This window comes from Trachurus japonicus, chromosome 14, assembly GCF_045865225.1.
Source record: "Trachurus japonicus isolate A0001 chromosome 14, Traja_1.0".
Taxonomy (NCBI): domain Eukaryota; kingdom Metazoa; phylum Chordata; class Actinopteri; order Carangiformes; family Carangidae; genus Trachurus; species Trachurus japonicus.
In genome coordinates, this window is record NC_140920.1 from 23,574,168 (window position 1) to 23,589,496 (window position 15,329).

General features: G+C 43.3%; 1 protein-coding gene across 1 annotated transcript; it reads left to right on the top strand.

Moving 5' to 3' along the window:
• The first annotated feature begins 1,317 nt into the window (after nucleotides 1-1,317).
• Nucleotides 1,318-13,850, top strand: ubtd2 (ubiquitin domain containing 2). The gene is made up of 3 exons (XM_085798413.1): nucleotides 1,318-1,730; nucleotides 4,294-4,530; nucleotides 12,393-13,850. Exons 1-3 carry the CDS (start codon nucleotides 1,661-1,663, stop codon nucleotides 12,902-12,904), a joined length of 819 nt encoding a protein of 272 aa, XP_085654539.1. The 5' UTR covers nucleotides 1,318-1,660; the 3' UTR covers nucleotides 12,905-13,850.
• Nucleotides 13,851-15,329: the final 1,479 nt, after the last annotated feature.

A 15,329-nucleotide genomic window follows, 5' to 3' on the forward strand; every position in this document is an offset into this window, starting at 1 on the left:
CAAACACATCTTTCAGTTCCTATGAAAAGTAATTGTAATTCCAGACAGCTCTGTTGTAAATTTACCCTCGCTATCCCATTGCTGTTGAGACATATGAGTGGCCGTGTGTGTGTGTGTGTATGTGTGTGGTGTGTGTGTGTGTGTGCGCGCGCTAGTGTGTCAAATTACACTCAAGTCTCTTTAGGACAGTCCTAAAGATAGTGACCAAGCAGCAGTCTGTTCTTCTTGTGTAACATCGCAGCGTAACTGCTACATTATGACAGAGGAGGAGAAGAGACGATTACTGCACAGACTGGAATTGAAAAGTAGAAAATAGGTGTTGATAAATCTATAAAAGCTCTCAGAGAACACTGTGTCACTCTGCTTGTAAAAGCAACAGACTTTTCAGAATGAATTCATTTAATTGTAAAACACTACCGAACTCAGTAGACCACACACACCAAACACTTACTGTATAATATTATATTATCTAGGCTATTTTGTCCTATATTTAAATATCTGATTGTACATGTCATATTATCTATTTGCCTTTTTATAATCAAATATTTCATACTGACATTTTGCTAATTTCCAAAAGACTAAACTAGGATGAAATAGAATAGAATAAACTAAACCAGATATAGACCAGAAAAGACGAGACTATTTGATTTAATCAGATTAGACCCGGCCAGACTAGACAAGACCAGACTAAAATAGAGTAGAATAAACTAAACTAGACAAGACTAGACTAGATTAGTATGACCTGGCCAGGATAGACTTTACCAAACCAGACTCAACTAGACCACTAAAATAGCACTAAACCAGGATAGAATATAATGGAATAGACCTTGTCTAAAGACTTGAAAGATAGTCTAGTCTAGAGTGAATATATTTCTATTAGAATAGAATAGAAAAATTATGTAAATTTCACACTGAGATGTGCTCTAGTGGGGAAAGTAGTGATTTAACACTTTATCCAATGCAAGAGAGAATAGAATAGAACAGAATAGAGTAGAAAAATATGTGTGCTCTATCTATGCAGTGGACATAATACTAGGGGATTTAACACTTCGTCCAATGTAAGAGAGAACAGAATAGAATAGAATAGAATAGAATAGAATAGAATAGAATAGAACAGAAGACCCGCTCCATCAAAAGTTGGTTGACAGGACTCAGCACATTTGTGTCACAACACATGAAGATCATCAACAGTCTGAAGTCTACAGCAAACATGTGCTACCCCAGAGAAGATGGCATCCTCTGTGCACTTCTTCTTTGTTCTCTCTTCCTCCTTTTCTCCCCCTTCTCTCTCTCTCTCTCTCTCTCCCCCCTTCCTTCCTCCCTCGGTCACCTTGCCATGATGTGAGCCTCTCCGTCCGCCCCCCCCCCCTCTCTCTCCGCCTTCCCAGCAGATGAAGATGATGATGCCCGCTGCGCCCCGCCAATGCTGAGAGGAAGAGAGGGAGGAAGGAAGAAAGGAGGAAACTACACGGGAAGACGGGAGAGAGAGAGAGGGGGGAGGGAGGGAAGGAAGGAAGGAAAGAAGGGAAGGGGAGGGGGGAAAGAGAAAAACGAGAGAGAGAGAGAGAGAGAGAAAAAGAGGGGGGGCTAGTGGATGTAGCTCTAGCTGTGGGCCGGGGGGTGAGAGCTACCTAGCCCGGGCTGCTCTGCCGAAACATCCATGGGTGGCTGTGTCGGGAGCCACCACGACTCTTCGGGCAGCTTAAACGAGAACTCGGACGGCACTGGAGGTAACTTATCACGGCCATTATTCACTGTCTACCAGGCTGTTTTTTTTGTTTTGTTTTTTTTTGGAGAGGGGGGTAGGGAGAGAGGAGGAGGAGGGGGGCTCCCCTAGGTTTTGTGCATGTTGTCCTGGCTGGGGGGTCCTCTTCCCTTCCCCTGTATCCGAGCCAGACAGACCGGGGACAGCCTCGCAGCCCTCCCGGGTTTACCCTCCACACGGCGGGGCCTCGGAGCGACGAGTGGCGCCTCGTCTGCTCGCTACTTTATAAACTGGGGGATATTTACTGTGCGACGCTGCCTCCCTTTGTTCTTTGGTGTTGACTGAGCTAGCCGGCTAAAACGTAGCCTGGTTAGCCAGCTAGCTTCTCCTTTTTTTTTTCTCTCCCCCTGCATAACAAATATGGGTCACAGACGGCGATGGCATGCGAGGGAAGGCACAGGAGAGAGGCAGTCTGATCTGAATTAGGTCTGAGCGCTGTGGCTGCTTATGGCTTTTAATGCGGGCTGCACATGAGACCATTGTTTTCTGGCTTGCGTTTCTATCACAGTGTGCGAGTACGTTTGTGTGAGGTAGGGTTTTATTGGGAGCAGGTTTAGCTGAGCAAAGTGTTGAGGGGGTGTCAAAACTTGCGGCTTTATGTAAAAGGAAGTGTGTTTTTGACACTGCGGTTGTGTTTCAGTGAACAAGCCCTGAGAGCAGAGAGCAACAACATGCTGTCCATCGGCAGTGAGCAGATGCACACACATCACTACACTGCAGGTTTATTGTGGTTATTGAGTAATAAGCAGTGTTGCATTTAATAAACCTTAACCTAGTAGGCTACTCTGGGGCCACGTTAAACATTGCTTTGTGGATTTAGATATGAGGTAAATGTTGTTGTTTTTAGTGTACATCAGCTCTTGAGTGTTGTAGGGTAACTTGGACGACTGCTTAAAACAAACAAGATGTAGGCTATTGCATTTAAGGTGAGACAGATAATGAAGGAAAAAGAGATGGCTTCAACATGCATAAAGGCCCCTGTATTTGTTTCGATATCTATGCTTACCACCAGGCCTCTTGGAGATTTTTATCAAGACAAGGCGTTGTTGACAACTTTGCAGTGTGGCTTCCTCGTTTTTCTAGGCTGAGGAAGGGTTCAGCTTCTGGCCAGTGAGTTATTTTTAATCACAGATTGGGGAGAGATAGGACTGGGTTGGGGGAGCTGGGGGCTAGGGACTGATCTCTTTGAGAGGCTGAGATACAGTCTAGTTTCCTTGATGTTTTCCCCTTTTTTTGCCTCTGAATCTGTTTCGATGACTTGCCTGACTACCTCCCAGACTTCCCACCTGTCTACATGTCACGTAAACAGATTTTAGAGGTCCCTTTATCTGTGAAGTCTGTCTCTATAAGAGGTTAGGCAGTGTTAAAACAGACACATCCCAGGCACCTGGTACTTGACACCTCGGTTGATGCTGACAGAGACAAGCCAATTAGACCTGAACACATAAATGTATCTGCTTTCACCGAAGCAATTGTCAAATTTAGGTCATTTGTATAAAATGGTTACAGACCCTCACCCCCAAGAATTTACGGGGACTAAGACAAGTAGGCCAATGTTTATCAAGTAAAATTAGAAGATAATAGGCCGACACATGAGCTGTAAAACATGCCTACAACATGTGAGCCTGTTGTATTTCATACATAAACTGCACAATAGTATCATCTTTTTAATGGACATAATCTGTTTTAATGCAGACATTTTACACAACCGCATAAAGATCTATTAAAAATGCTTTTATTTCTTCAGAGTTTGCAGCTTCCACTGTCTTTCCATCAACTGCATCATCTGGTGGTTTCATAATACTTTTTATTTTGATGTGACACACAGCCATATAGATAAAATCATTGTGATTGTGTAAACCAACTGTTACTCACTACCAAGTCGGTTGAAGTTTGGTTTTATCAGGCTGCGCCGTGTGTGATCATCTCAGTACATGTGTACGAGCAGCAGGTGTAACGCAACACCTTGATCCGTCATCCTCTTCTCCCCTCTCCTCTCTCTCCCTCTTTCTCTCTGTGCACACGAACACACGTACACACACACACATTTTGAACACACAACACGTGTATACACTGTCCTGTACCTGTCGTCCCCTTCGGAGGAGATCCAGATGGTGTTGTTCATCAGTCATTCTGCTGCAGATGTTAGATGCTACAGTAGCCTTAGTAACTTAACACTACTGGTTTCAGCTCTGTGTGTGTGTGTGTGGGCTCATGTTTAATCTGTCATTTAGGTTTAGTTGTGTGGCTCCTTGAGAAATCTTAAAAGACTGATGAAATATCCTAACAGTTCTCCTTCACTCTCCATCCCTACTTGTCATTTTTATCCTCTGTGAATTCCCCCACCCCCCTCCCTCCTCATGACTGTCATCTTCCATCCTCCGTCTGTCAACTTTCCCTTCTTTTCACCCTCGTTTGTTTCTGTTATCCCCCTACATTCCCCCCTCTGCTTTTGTCTTCTTCCTCCACCCTCCTGTCTTGCTTTTTGTTTTTCCTTTTCGCTCCATCGCTCCCATCCTCCCTTCCAGTGGCTCTAGGGCGTAACCAGCCCCTGAAGAGAGAGCGGCCTAAATGGAAAAGTGACTACCCGATGACTGAAGGCCAGCTGCGCAGCAAGAGAGATGAGTTCTGGGATACGGCTCCAGCGTTCGAGGGCCGGAAGGAGATCTGGGATGCGCTGCGTGCCGCGGCCAGCGCCTTTGAGAGCAGCGACCACCTGCTGGCTCAGGCCATCCTCGATGGAGCCAGCATCACACTGCCGCATGGTAACGCACATTTCCACAGTGGTATGCACAGCAGATAGTGTTTGTTTTTACACTCCATGAAACAGCCGTTGGGTGGACAGTTGATGATTACCAAACTCAGGAATTTAAACTCCCTCTTCCCAAGATCTCCAGAGGAACTAAACTCAGGAAATTGGCTGTTGTGAATTTTTTTTATGGGACTGTAGATTTTGTTTTTTGGGGCCAGTTTTTATGATCTTCCTTTTATTTGAGTAAGACTAGGTCAAAACCTAGCAAGTGGCTGGACCACCACCTGATTTTTTTATAACCGTGGAGTCGTCATAGATAATCACCAAACACATAAATAAAAGACAAGGGCCGAGGTGTGATTTCCGCTGCATTTACTTGTAAACACTAAGAGAGAAAGTTAGGGAAGTCTGGTTCTTTTTCTCTTTGCCTTTATTTCTGTCATAGCTAAAGAGAGAGAGATGGAGAAAACTGGAGAGAGCAAGATAGAGGATGACAAGTGCAATGGGTCGGACTTGAACCAGCGTGCACTCTACCAGGTCAGCTACTGGGTCACATGCTGGACTATGTTTCTTATTTTATCCGTCACACTGGGAGCAGCCTCTATCTTCGAGCTACAAAACTTTAGCTTTAATCTGATTTCAACTCCAGACTCTCTGTTTGATGTGTTTAGAACTGGTTAAAGCGGTTGGCATGAAACCTCTTTCTTCTCTTTTCCTCGCACCATTTCCGTGTTCAGCTTGTCTTAGTACTTATTTCTAATAACGATACATGTAGTGAAAGTAGTTTATTTGCTGTAAAGGAGGCTCAGTGTACTGGAAGTGCTCCTCCTCTTCCCTGTTGTTCCTAAGCAGCCGGGAAACTAGACTGCAGCTTTGCACTCCCCTGAGCAGAGGTAGAAATATCTTCACTCAGTCAATCAATCATGTCAAGTAACCTTTGTGAATATAGTGCTGATTCTGCTGTTTTCAAGCCAAAAAAGAGGCAATTAAATATTTTTGAAAACATCTTCGATCTGCCATGTACTGGTTTACGTTAAGTCAGTTCAGTTCAGTTTAACAAACACGCTTCAGTGCCTTGTAAGCAAAGCAGAGGATGGAAGATTCTCTATCTGCAGATCATTCACAACTATTAGATATAGATGGGCAATGAAGCAAAAGATTGTTACAGCTGCACAAGAAATCTCAGAATAGCCTCTGTGCCTCTGCAGCTTAAAAAGTAGAACCAGACGGCATGATGAAGCAGCGAGTTCAAGCAGGTGAAGGGAAGCATTCATATTGCTCTGCTGGGTGAAGGAGAGAGAGCTGTCTATCAACTTTTGTGCACACATCTGTGTCAAGCTAATACATCTGTGCCCCTGTAAGACCATAAAAAAAAAGAAAACATTTTTACCAGGTCATGATGACAAACAGCAGACAGCAGCCCTCACAACTGGGGCAGGGTCACTGAATGTCCTATCACTCTTACATCAACAGAGAATAGAGAAGCTAAAACGTGTAGAAAAGCTTCGCCAGGAAGCGTCCTGTACTTCCTCTACAGTTTCAACTAATGTTCAGCTTCATAAACAAGCAAACTTTGTCACACATTAGGGTTCATTTGGGTGTTAATGTGAGCACCGTCTCCGCTGTCCTTTTTCCTATATTACACAATAATCGACTTTTCGGGACTACTGTATGGATCCTAATTAGAAGCATCTACAGAATTCAGCCTGCACTCAAAGAAGCTCTGAGTGTATCTCAGTGACCGCATTTTAGAGTTCAGACCATTAGGAAGAACATACTGGAGAATCAGCCGGTGAATAATGAATGAAAAGGGGCGTGTCCTCGGTCTTCTGAAAGTAGGAACTAATGAAGTAATCGCTCATGTACGCACAACAAAGATGGGACATCTTTTTGAAAAACACTTGAAAGCAGCAGCGTAGGACAAATGAATAAAACTGACATGGCTCAGGTTTAGGAGGACTAACGACTCAACACAGTAATTATAAGCAGCCTCTCTATTTGTGGATGTGCGTCATTCTCTTTATTCCCTATTCATATCACCTCAGGGTCAGATTACCTCCACTGTGGAGAGGAAGGAGTGGACAGTTTTTGTGCTGAAATGTTGACGCAGTCAGCGTTGGGAGTTGGAAGGTGGCGTGTTTTTGTCCAGATGGTGGCATTTTTCAGTTTCAGTTTCATCCACGGTCTCTCCAGACTTTCTTGTTATAGTGTATTTTGTCCTTTTATTGGTGAAAGTGGTTTTTGAATACTAAGTCTTTCTCCTGTCTCTATATACAGTAAGCACATGGATGCTATACCGGCTATCACTTCCCACACTGGCACGGCATCATGGGTAATGTAACTGTATATTTAAAGTCAGTCGATAACATGGTGGGAAGCAGTACCTTTCCTGGGATTAGGAGTTATTTCATGTTATTAGAGATGCTTTATTTCTGAGGGATATTTCTGGTATCCTTCAATTTCTCCATAGGTCAACTCCTGTGTAGGAAACCAAAGGTGGAGAGGATGTATTTTAAGTTCACAAGGATGCAAAGCAGCTTCTCCGGAATGAGACTTTGGTAGCTGCACTTACCAACAAATATACTGTATTTCTTGTGCATGTGAACGTAGTCGGTGTGTTTTGCTGTGCTCTCCGTTGCTCTCAGTAGTTTGGCCAGGTCAGATCAGAGCCCGCTGGGCTGCAGCTGTAGATTCCCCAGACCTGATGTCACCACAGCTCTCATCCGGCACTTCACTACAAAGAGCAGTTAAATCACTTCTCACCATTTACAACGTGATGCTTTGCACTTTTGCATGTAGGACTTTTCACAGTTAACGCAAGGGTGGGCTCCAGATTTAATTTATGATTTTCAGTTGCCGTTTTCTGCTTTCACACTATTTCATATTTTGATTGATGCACCGAAAATATTTTACATGCAGCGTAGAACGGCTTTAAATGGATATTGGATTGTTTCGTGGGCGTTTTTAAGTGTCCAAAACACATTTTATTCTGCTGGCCCTGTGCACAGCAACACATCGTTCTGCCTCCAGACTGGCAGCGCGCTGATCCAAATAAAGGTAGCACGCTGACGATGCATGACTACCTCACACAATCCCCACATCAGATAATCCAAGCTCCTTCCTTTAATTAGCGCTAAACGCAGTAGTAGTACATGGAGATGGCATTAGATTTACTGTTATTTGTTTATAAATAAATATTATTGAAACTTAAAAGATGATGATTTTTGACTGGAGTTCAGTTTAACACATCACCAGAGTGATTACAGTTCATCCTGATGGAGACATGAATTTGCCAAGTTTTTAAATGTCATGACAGTCAACTCAAAATAACCTCCTTAAAGGGATATTCCGGCGTAAGTTTAACCCATGGTCCAACGCACTGTGACACCGAGTTAGACACCCCCCCTCGAGAGATGAAGTCTGCTAACTGCTAGCTTCTCTAGTTGTAGCAACTTTAGCAATGGCCGCACCGTAACAAACAACGCAGTCTGATCCACGCGTAGCCTCGTAAACCAGCCTCTCGCGGAAGTGCATTTCATTTCATTCTGAGGGAGAGTCTGGCCTCATCCCCATTCTAAGCGTTTGGCCTGAAACCCTCAGAAAGCCGAGCCAATCAGCGTCGCCCGCTGTGATTGACACAGCACGTTGGCCAATCAGGGACCGACTGGTGCAAAGCTCCGTCACTACACCAACTCGCTGATTGGCTGAATGGGGTTGTCTGTCAACGCTACTACTCCCGTCCAGCTCCCGCCCAGCCCAAACGCTTAGAGGGGGGATGAGGCCAGACTCTCCCGAGAAATGAAATGAAATGCATTTCCGCGAGAGGCCACAAATAATGCTCAGAACGGCACCAAACGTCATCAACAGTACAAACAGGGTTCCAGCACATAATACGAGGCATCAAACATCTGTTAGCTTTGCCTGGTTTCTATTGAAAAGAGATGAAAACAACTCACCCACTCTCCTCCAGTTATACGTCATGCAGCATCTTTCCACATCCAGCATAATGTCCAGGCACTGACAACACAACAACTGGTTTCAGCGGCCACCGGCAGGCAGTGACCAGTGACAACACTGACCACTTGATTCCCCCAGGTCCAGCACATAGACCCCGAGGTCCAGCACATAGACTCCACTGGGCAGTTGTCCCTCTCGAGGGGGGTCTAACTCGGTGTCGCGGTGCGTTGGACCATGGGTTAAACTTAAGCCGGAATATCCCTTTAAATTTACAGGGTGCTCAGCGGTCGAGTTGTTAAGAGCAGGTCCCATGTTGGCTATGCCCAAAGCAGTGATCGCCAGATTGATTCCAGACTGTACTGATCTAAACTGTATGTCATTCCCTCAGTCTCTCTCCACTGTCCTGCTAATTAAATAAAATATATAATAAAAAAGAAAAAGATGCGTACAGAAGCGAACCTCATGGTGATGCAGGGTGGATCACCGAATCTGTAGCATTCATCCTATATAAATTCCTGCCACTATAAACAATTATTTGTACATTTCTATACTAAAACATGAAGGAGTCTTTACTGTTGCCATTTAGAAGTTGAGCTCAGTATTTCATGTCTTTTAACCTCAAACAGGCAATTTATAATAGAGATTCCATCTTCCCTGCATCAGTTTATGAGCTCATTTTTCCTTCATATTTAATTTGAATGGAGACTAACTCGGGGTGGAGTCATCAGACATGACTCTGTGATTGAGGGTGGCTGTGTAAAACTGCTCTGACGCATGAAACCGTTTTTCATGCAAACAAATGTTTTTCTTGCTCGGATAAAAACCTAACCTCTTTTTTTAATTTGGTGCAAGGTTGATTCCTCCTCACGGGGATGTTTTTCAATCTGAACTCTTGTTTTATAATGAAATTCCACGACCAAAATCATTAGCACCACCTGGAAACCATTAGCATTGTGCAGCTGAGAGATAAACACCAAGCCGGAGCCAACTGGTGAAGAGGGAAAAAGAGAAATGAAGTGAGATTTACAGACAGAGAGACTTGTATTCAAATCATGTTGATGCATTGTCAAAGAAGCGTGTTTACATTTATCTTGCATCCGTAATAGCCTCTTGAGACATTAGCCATGGCAGGTTTCACATTTTCAACTCGCTGTCTCTGCTGGTTACATGAAAGGGATTTAATGCATTTGTAATGATGCAGTTAGGTTCAGCTGTACGAGACGCTGGTGAGTCTCAATCATCAGATTTACTTGAACATGTTAATATTTCAGTTGTGTTCCTGGCAGCAGCAGCAGCAGCAGCAGCAGCAGAGAGCTCCGATACTTTAAAAACATGCTTGCCAGTTGTGTCACTGTGTTGGTATGTCAGCACATTATTTGGTTGCGTAAGCTGAGAGGAGAAGAGTTTTTCCTGGATATTGTTAAAAGCCTTTTTTTTTCTCCCCCCGATCTACAATAATATATGTCGTTATGGGCGGGGGGTTGAAATGATTTATATAGCTGGGTTCACAGCAAGTGGACTGTGGCGAGTGCTGTTGTCATCCACACAACTACACAGGCCACACACAGTAGGTCAAGCGCTCAGTCTCTCTCTGTCTCTCTCTCTGGCTCTGGTAGACCACGTCCTGAGGCGTAGCGCGGCCCCCCCTGACATTCTCACCTTGACCACAGCAGTCGTCATCAAGAGCAGCGTTCGGAGGCCTCTGCTGACTCACTTCGTACCACAAAATACGGCAACTCTCTATCCGTATCTCTCAAGCGGCTCATGTCTTGGTTTAAGTCATTAAACAGCATAAAGCACCGCAGTGACCTTTTTAAACGCAGCGAACAGAAAACGCTGTAAAGGGATGGACTTTTTCACCCCCACAAATTACTTGGCCCTAATTTGAAATGTCCAAAGGGAAAATTCAATACCGCCTCCCCAAAACTCTTATTGGATACCCATAGGTTGTTAAAAACCATGCCAGGTAATTCTTGCAATAAAAACACCTATTACCATGATGTGGTCACTTGTTGTGAAGAGCAGGGGACAAAGTGAAATGCCGTTGAGAAATCCCCCTGACGACCCCTGGGGCCCCCCCACCAGAGAATACCACTGTATCAAGTTTGTTTTCGGACTAATTTGACCTCTTCATCACAGCTCTCTCCTGTCACTCTTTACCCCGCGTCTCTGAATCACAGTTGGTCACCAGTCCAGTGACATCATATTGCTGTAGTACTCCAGCATACACATTACATTCCTTTCTCTCCTGCTTTCACTCAGTGCTCTTCCCTCGCAGTCTTTGTTATCTGTTGAGTCCGGCTCTCACTTCTCCATTTCGTCTTTTTTTTTCTTACTGATGTGAAATGGGAACAGATTTTTGGCTTCGTTAGATGGAAAAATGATGTGAGCTTTTGACTTTCAGCTTATGAATCGACACGCATCTACTTTTTTTTCATCCAAAAACATAATTTACCCAGTCCAGTCATTTGAGCATGAAGAAGTAAGGGAAAGGTTAAAGGGAATACTATGATGCTTTATTGCTTTTTATTGGAACTTCCCAGTTAAAAATTAACCACAACATTCAATGTAACTAAGCTCTCACATGGTTTTGTTTATATTTGTAGGCGGGTTGGTCTAATCTTCTGCTTAATAACTTCCAGTATGAGAAGCCTATAATACGTCATAAACGATAATATATCATAAAAGATATATTGCCCACCGCACAATTGATTGATAGGGATCATTGATAAAACTAAAAACAAACTTTTAAAGGTGCATATTGTGTAAACTGAGGTTTCCATGTGTTGATTGATTTTAGATCAGGTTTAGGTTCTATGTTAATACTATGAAAATATCAAAGCCTCAAGACCGCAGAGAAATCAGAACTTCTCTAACTTAGTGATGTCACAACAAAGCAATCACTGCTCCAAGCTCTGTCTATCTGGACCCAGTTCGACTTAATGGGTTTGGTTTCTCTGTGTTTTACCCGAAATCTGCTTTGTTTTTAATGGATCACTCAGAAAACAGATGAACAAAAAAGGCTCAGGCACATCCATCCTCGCCACACTGTAGATGTTCCCAAAGTTTACAAAAAATGTATTGGAGGACTACATAAAAAAGAGACAACGTTTTGAGCAATGTGGACCTGATGAAGAGCGCATTGCTCGAAACGTGTTGTCTCGTTTTTATGTAGTCCTCCAATACATTTTTTGTAAACTTTGGGAGCATCTACAGTGTGGCGAGTCCTCTTCTTCTTTTTGTTGTTCACTCAGAAAACAGTCAGCCAATCAGGGGAGAGGTTCAGAGCCTCCTCTCTTCTGACTGACTGACAGCGTCCTGTTGGTGCTAGAGCTCGACCCAGGCCTGAAGTATGAGATGTAAAAACAACTTTAATGATTGTTTTAGTTCTTAAAATGACAAATGTTGGGGTGGTGTTTGGCTCAGTTGGTAGAGCATCCCGCCCCATGTGTTGAGGCTATAGTCCTCACTGCAGGCCGCCCCGGTTCGAATCCTGCGTCAAGCGGACCTATCCTGCGTGTCAGTCCCCCTCTCTCTGCCTCGCCATTTCCTGTCTCTCTCAACTGTCCTGTCAAATAAAGGCACGAAAAGCCAAAAAAAATATATAAAAAAAAAAAAAAATACAAATGTTAGTGTATTTTTGTCTTGCAGTTTGGCGCTGTCTGTGCTGTATGGTTCATTGTTTGTTTTTGTGAAATCAATAAAATATATTACAAAAAAAACTAAACAAATAAGTGTAACTAGCTAGACAACATGTTGATCTATCTTTCTAGACACAAATAAAGAATTCCTACATAAAAAAAGACAAATGTATATCTGCTATGGATGAACACTTAAAATAAATCAATGTGAAAAGTGTAAAATATGGGATTTTAATGAAGGAAAGCAAAATGTTAACACTTCTCTCCTTTCTTTCAGGAGCTCTGACTGAATGTTACGATGAACTGGGGAATCGGTACCAGCTGCCGGTCTACTGCCTCTCCCCTCCCGTCAACATGATTGAAGAGCGCTCCGATGAGCCTGACGGTTCAGATCCGGACTCGGGGGCGGCGGACCCGTCCACGGGCAGCGCCAGCGACCCAGACTCAGGAGGGGAGTGCCAGTTGCGGCTGCGGCTCTCTACGGGCCGCGACCTCCGGCTGGCGGTCCGCTCCACGGACACGGTGGGCATGATGAAGCGTCGTCTGCAGAGTCACGAGGGCGTTCCCGCCTCCACCCAGCGCTGGTTTTTCTCAGGTCGGCCGCTGACAGACAGACTGCGCTTGGACCAACTCAACATCTCCAGGGACTACGTAGTGCAGGTGATCCTCAGCCAGCCCCCGCCGCCAGAGCCCGTAACCACAGCAGGACATTTACCAGAGGCGTCTGTGTCGGTGGCAGTGGAAGGAGTTGCTGCTTCGCCCCAGGAGCCCACGCCGGTGGAGAATTAACCTGACAGCCTGGAAGTGGGCTGCTTTAAAGACGGAGGATAACAAGGGAGAAAGAAGAATGAAAATTGACTTTTTTCTTTTGGCTCGCTCTCCTTCTTCTCTTCTCTTCTCTTCTCTTCTCTTCTCTTCTCTTCTCTTCTCTTCTCTTCTCTTCTCTTCTCTTCTCTTCTCTTCTCTTCTCTTCTCTTCTCTGCTTAAACAGACGTTGCCTGTCTGCTGCAGCAAAAGGACTCTTGAAGTGAGAAAAGACTCCTCTTTTCGGTTTTACACGTTCAAATTTTGACCTTTTTTGAAGTCTTTTTAACTGTTCCTATGGAAACCAAACAACGACAAGCGAACTTTGTGAGATGGCTTAAAGGGTTTTCTTAGCAGCGGCCGATGTTCCAATGTTTCTGTGTTTCACTTTCACTTTCCATGCAAGGTCTGCTCTCTGGCGATGCTGGGTTCAGCAGGAATCTGTTTATGAGGCTACAGGGTTATACATATACGTTTTTAATGCAGATAGTTGAACAATCATGACAGTTATTCAGGCAGTTACTCTTAATTATATGTAAATCAAACACTTCTTCACCTGGAGGTTAAGTCAGCATGCTAACAGCTGTAAAAAGGTCTTCTATTGGTTTGTCTAGTTAGCAACCAGATGTGTCCTCCCTCTCCACAAGAGGCTGCAGACAGTGTGTGACTGGATCATTAGATATTTTTATTTCACTCTGCTTCACAGAACAATCAGAGTAATCATGTAATGTTAAGTAGTCAGCCTGTGTGCGAGTGTGGGTGTGAATAAGTGTGTGAGTGTGTGTGTGTGTGTGCGCATGGATGTTCATATATGACAGAGACACAACCACACTTCATGTGGCAAAAGGATGGACGTCAGAAACACAGTTACATATTTTGATTAAAAATAGAATGTTTTTAATTAAAATTGATCATTGTTTCTATCCCTCGATGTCTGACTTATTTTTCATGTCTACTCTTCACTGGAAAAAAATTACCAGTTCAGTTTAGTTCTATTTCTATAGAGCCCAAATAATAATATATGACATTACTGTCTCCTGTAACTGTCCGACACTCCTAAAGAAAGTGAATACATGTTAAACTATTCCTTTAAAGTTTTTTTAAAAAATCTTTTATATCTAGACCAATACCAAAACAATAATCTGTTAATGTTCATTTATAAAGCACTTTATAACACCCATATATACACAGTAGGCCTATTATAATTTTTAGAATAGTGACCAAAAAAATAAAACATAGAAGATGAACAATAAAACTACAGAAATTCAAACATCATTAGAAAACACAATAACTGTAAAAAGTGTCATAGCACTTCAAGGTGAAACTTCTCTATATGAATGAGTCTTGATCTTGGGATTAAAAAGTGCGAACCCCAGCATTTTAAACCAGTTGGAGGCATGAGGAGTTACAGCGTTAATAATGGTACAATGTCAAACTTGGAGCTCCTTAAAGTGTAAATTGAGTTGAAAAGGCCTGCTCTGACAAGACTCAATCTGAATTTTGTTGATCTTTGACTCTAGTTTGTTTACAGCAGGTTTGAAATAATTAAAATAAGAGGCAGAAGTACACAAATATGATGATATTATAGGCATAATAATACTAATCAGAATAAATACACCGTTGTTGTAGTGGCTGCTCTCTGTCTCTCAAAGGAGAAATAATGAATCACAGAACAGAACAGAACAGCTTCCCTTTTCCTTCTGATTTCCTCACGTCCTTGTTGTTTTCAACTTCCCTTCTTTGCGGACTGTTTCTCCCGACCAGACGGAAGGGGGAAAATTCCTTTAAAAAAACACAGTGATGTAAAGAGGGATGAGCATTGTGTGTGAAGCGAAATGTGGCTTGAATTGCGAACGAACAGACGTCACTCAGCAGGGAGGGAATGAGGAACCCGCCCTGCTGTCAATCCATCATTCATGTAGATGCGTGTGATCTGACATCTGGATCTGACATCTGGAGTGTGACGCTACAATTCTATATAATGTGACACATAACATCATGGTTGGTGTTGGTGACAGGTAGAGGGGAAGTTAACTGAGGTATTTATCTGAAACAGGTTAGTGGCATTTGTTCTGGAAATACCTCCAAATATGACACCTGCTGTGGTCACACTTTTATTTTCACTGTCCTGCCACACGCATGCCATCAAAAAAATTAAACAAAATATCATGTGTGGAAGATTTGTTTTCAAAGGTGCATTGATCATAAAATTTCCAGTTTAGCGACTTCAAATATGATTCAGTGCAAAGGTGCACTAGTCATCTGTTACCTTCTTCTACCAGCACATAGCAGCACTGGATGAAAAGAAACCTAATAATAACTATAACAGAGCTAGAGGTGTGGTGTGCTTACAGGAAACAGGTCTGCTGTCAGGGCATTCAGGCTGGCAGAGGTGTAATTAAATGCTACA